General features: G+C 31.6%; 1 protein-coding gene across 1 annotated transcript; it reads left to right on the forward strand.

The window, feature by feature from the left end:
* Window positions 1-1,835: 1,835 nt before the first annotated feature.
* On the forward strand, window positions 1,836-5,022 carry LOC104893134 (6,7,8-trihydroxycoumarin synthase). The gene is made up of 3 exons (XM_010679219.4): window positions 1,836-2,457; window positions 3,041-3,350; window positions 4,229-5,022. The coding sequence occupies exons 1-3, from the start codon at window positions 1,886-1,888 to the stop codon at window positions 4,832-4,834; spliced, it is 1,488 nt and encodes a 495-aa protein (XP_010677521.1). The 5' UTR covers window positions 1,836-1,885; the 3' UTR covers window positions 4,835-5,022.
* Window positions 5,023-5,224: the final 202 nt, after the last annotated feature.

Genomic DNA, 5,224 nt, shown 5'->3' on the forward strand with positions numbered 1-5,224 from the left:
TTCAAAATATAGTTCTTATTTTCCTTTTTTACGGTAATTTATGCAAGTAGAATTTAAGAGAGATAGTAAAAAAAATTGTTTATTTAAATAAATGTTGTTTGGAAAAAGATGATTTTAGGAGAGAGAATGGAGAATAATTGGTGAAAAAGCATTAATTTAACATTTTGATTGAATAAACAAAGGAAAAAACAAATTTGAAGAGCGAATAAATGATGGGACACGATTTTTCTAGACAAATTACGAAAAAATGTAGAATTAAATATGAAAATAAGAACTATATTTTGGGGCACCCAAAATAAAAATGGAAACTATATTTTGAAAAGGAGGAGATATATAATAAGAATTTGTAGAAAAAATCAGCTATCTAAAGAATGTGGTATACAAATTTGTCTGAACAATATTGGTTATTGGATAAAACTTCTCTAAAACTAGCTATTTCTTGGTTCGTGGCTTGAACATATATTTTGCGTTTGCATAATGCATATCCTAGTTAGCAAAAATTGGGAATTTTCAGGAGTAGCCTTCAACTTTGACTTTTTATTATTGGTAATAAAAAATTTTGATTATCAAAAATAATCTTAAGGTTTTGGCTACACTTAAAAATGTCGCATTAAGAACGATTTTTCGTCAAAAACAATTGTTGATCTGTTTTTTTGAACTAAGTATGGTTTCATAAGCTAGAATGATGTGAGTTTCCTTTATAAAAGCTATTTTGCTTTTGTGTCTTATTAAAAACTTATTTCACTCGATTTTACAAAAGATCGATATGAGCAAAAGCTTGATATTTCAGAATATGTATACATGTATATGTATGATTATATTCTCATGTTCTAAAAAAATTTATTTGTGTTCTAAATTTTAAAATGTTCTCATATAAGTATGTGTTCTCACATAAGGGGGTATTCTCACTGGATCCCAACCCTATATATATATATATATAAAATCTAATGCAAACAAATGCCATCTTGCCACATGTACTCCCCTCCTCAAATAAATGATATGTAACCAACTACCATCACTTTTTGGTTTTAATGAAGGGGGGGGGGGGGGGATTGTATTACTTCTCGAAACTTGCCACACTTTGACCAGAATTTTTTGTCAAAGTGTTGCAATTAATATAGAACGGAGGAAGTATAACATACATCTAAGAAAAACATTTAAACATATAATTAATTACTTATATCCTACAATCATCAAGGAGATAGCTTAAATTTCTTTTGAACTTGTTGCCTACATGAACTTTGTAGGAAACAAAATTATTTAAAGACAACATAATATTTCTCTTTTTAAAATAATTAAGTACAAATGTATATATATTAGTACTCATTAATTTACTGGTAATAACCGTCTGTGCTACTTTCCAATACTATTATATGATAAAAAAAAACTCTTAAATTTTTTTATAACCTTTATAATTAACACCATTATACTATTTAATTGCATCCGGTTATATTCTTACACATTAACCTGAATTTCAAAAATAAGGTTGTATCATAGTCTTTGTAATTAATAATATATTTATATGTATGTGCTCTCTTGTAGTTGAGAGTTATACTGATCAATAATTCATATTATACTTTACTTTGTAGAAGTTCAAAAGGAGCTGGAAGATTATTTCATGAGCACAATCCAATGCATATAACTTTTTTTTCACTTCTCTCAAGTGTTTGATTTAACACTTCAAATTCACATTGATAGATGATCTGGGACATCGCCGGGGTCAACAACTAGTTTGACTTTAAACATGTTGGACAATTCTTCTAGTAGTGAAAAGAACGGCTGAAGATTTGCCAGCCTATAAATATGCATGGTTAGCTACTTAGCTCGTTGCTCAATATACAAAAAAAATATCAAGCGCATATAAAACCTTCGACCACAAGTCATCATGCCACTAATGTTTGCCTTACTTGCAATTCTGTTTTTTACCCTAGTGTTTTTGCTTCTTACTAAGCACAGAAAAGATGAGCCTGTTCATCTTGCCCCTGGACCTAAAGGGATCCCCTTAATAGGAAACTTACACCAATTCGACGCCTCGAAACCTCACGTCTACTTAGCGAATCTAGCCAAGACCTATGGCCCAATCTTAAGCTTGAGATTCGGATGCGTACCAGTTGTTGTGGTTCAATCAGCCAAGCTAGCCAAAGAGGTTCTCCAAACACAGGACCTCAACTTTTCTGATAGACCACAATTTGCTGGATCCCAAAAGCTAAGTTACAATGGGTTAGACATAGCTTTTTCCCCATATAATGAGTATTTTAGAGAAGTAAAGAAGATTAGTGTAGTTCATCTCCTTAACTCCAAAAGAGTGGAGTCTTTTGCCCCTATTGGTCAAGAAGAAGTCTTAAGGATGATTAAAAACATCTCCTTGTTGTCTTCTGCTTCAAAAATTGTTAACTTAAGTGAATTGGTTATGGCATACTCATGTTCGAATATGTGCAGGATTGCTTTTGGCAGGAGGTATACTACTAACAATATTAATGCCACTACAGTTTATTCGACACTTTTTATATGGTGTATAAATACACATTCTATTTTGTTAACTTCTACTCCCTCTGTTTTTTTTATCATTCCTACTTTTATGTGCGCGTCTTCCAATGCACGTTTTAAAACTTAAATATCTTTCATTATATATTAGTAAAAATTATAACGATTGAATATTAATAAAGTACTAATTGAGACGAATCAAACAAGACCCCACATGACTATGTTTTTATCTTATAAATTGAGAACATTTGAGAAGATTCTCTCTATGCATGAATAGTGTCAAGATTCCAAGTGAGAAAGAAAAAAAAAATAGAGGGAGTAAGTCATATGCTTACAGGCTACAGCCCAGTCCAATCAAAATCCATTTATGCATATTTTTAATAAAATCTGCCTAATATAAAATATGTATACTCAAATGTTTTAAATAGGCTGCTAGAATATATAGTTATTCTTGGGAAAAAAACAGTCATGGAAGATGAAGGAATGGAATCAATGTTAGAAACGTAAAAAGTTGTGTCATATCATATGCTTAACCTGCATTTCTGAATTTTTCCAGGTACGAGGAAGCTGAAGGGTCAAGGAGCAAATTTCATAGTCTACTTAATGATGCACAAGCCATGTTCATAGCCTTCTTCTTTGCTGATTATTTCCCTTTTGGTGGTTGCCTTGATAGGCTAAGTGGAAACTCCTCAAGGCTTGAAAGAACGTTTAAGGATTTGGATGCATTTTATGAAGAAATTATCAATGACCATCTTCACCCAAACAGGACTAAATCTTCGCAAGAGGATATCATTGACGTTCTACTCAACCTTAAGAAAGAACGCTCTTTTGAGCTCACCTTGGACCACATCAAAGCATTGTTGATGGTACGTTATTCTCATAATGTATCTCTTCTTCGTCTATTATATCTAGCCAATGATGCCGAATTGTATCAAGCCGTTATATATACTTCATAAATCAGTGACTTTTCCGAAATATCATATTTATATCATATTGACTTTTGCATTATTTATATAGTTTTTTTTTGTTGTACCATTTTTGGGGGGCTTTTGAATTAAATGTATCATTTTCATTATGAAAAAGGTTTTCTCCTCACAATTGATTAATGATCATCACACCTTATACACAGACTCTTAACATGCGTGCCATTTGTTTGGATACAACGATTCAAAAAATAGAGGATTGCTAATTTTGGTCGGTAATATTAGGCTTATAATATAATTAACATGTTATGACCTAGATTCATCTCAATATTTTTTTTTAATATTAGGTTTTCAAATACTTTTTTGCTAATAAATAATATATTAAAGATGTGTAATCAAATATCACGCTGGCAAGAATGAATCGGAAGTCAAACTGATGCAAGAAAAAAAAAACACATAGGAAGTGTATGGTATCATTGCATAATATTCTAAAAGCCGGAATGGATACACATAAATCCTATGATTAACTGATAAAAAATTTCATTTACTTTTAATTTAAAGTAGTTTTGTAGATTGAGTGTCATAATATAGTTACATAGTAGCAAAATTTATAAAGAAATTTGATATTTTAATATACACATCCAAATAAAACCCTTAACATCGCACATGATCTGATCATGTTCTTTGTTATATATATGGTCAGAAAATACGGCCAAAATTTATGAAATTTGATATTGAAGAAATCAAATGGAAACTTATTTATTATGCAACGAAGGAGGTCTATGAGTATAATCTTAACAATATAGTCTCTTTTTTTCTAGAATATCTTTGTAGCAGGAACAGATACTAGCTCAGTGATGGTAGTTTGGGCAATGATGGAGCTAGTGAAGAACCCTCATACTATGACGAAAGTACAAGAGGAGATCAGGAATGTTGTACGAAATAAGGATTTTGTAGAAAAAAATGATCTTCCAAAGTTCAAATACTTTAAGGCAGTTGTGAAGGAAACATTTAGATTGCATCCTGCAGCTCCGTTACTAATTCCACATGAAGCAGTAAAAAGGACCACAATTGATGGTTACGATATTCTACCGAAAACATTAGTTTATATCAATATATGGGCTATTGGAAGAGATAGTAAATTATGGAAAGATCCAGAAAAGTTCATGCCTGAAAGGTTTTTCGAAACTTCGATAGATCTCAAAGGAAATGACTTCGAGCTACTTCCTTTTGGAGCTGGCAGAAGAATGTGCCCAGGGTTAAATCTTGGTATTGTTAACATGGAACTTGCACTTGCCAATTTGTTATACTCATTTGATTGGGAAATACCTGATGGTTTAACAAAGGAAGATATTGACACTGATGTGCTCTCTGGTCTAGCCATGCATAAGAAAAATCCACTTTGTCTTGTTGCAAAAGAAACTTAATGTCAAAGTGCAACTGGTTTAGATGGGTAAAGCCGTAAAGGTGAGAGTGTTAATATCCATGTAATCTCATGTATGATAATTGATAGTGCGTCTATATTATTCTTATACCTATAAATATAATTATGGGTAATATGTGTAATTTGTATCAACTTTAAATAAATAAGTGGAATGCCTCTTGCTCGTCAAAAGCTCTTTGTGACAATTATCTCCTTTTCACATTATTTTTTGTCTCTTTTTAATTCTCTTTCAAGATTTTATTACTATCTTCCAGTCATCAATCACCAATCACGACTCCACAGTGGGGCATATCCAGCAAGAATCTAAAGTATTTAAATGAACTCCAAATATGCAAAGAAAGCAAGGAAAAAAGTAAGTCAATAAAGCCAGAAA

Source organism: Beta vulgaris, chromosome 1, assembly GCF_026745355.1.
Source record: "Beta vulgaris subsp. vulgaris cultivar EL10 chromosome 1, EL10.2, whole genome shotgun sequence".
NCBI lineage: Eukaryota > Viridiplantae > Streptophyta > Magnoliopsida > Caryophyllales > Amaranthaceae > Beta > Beta vulgaris.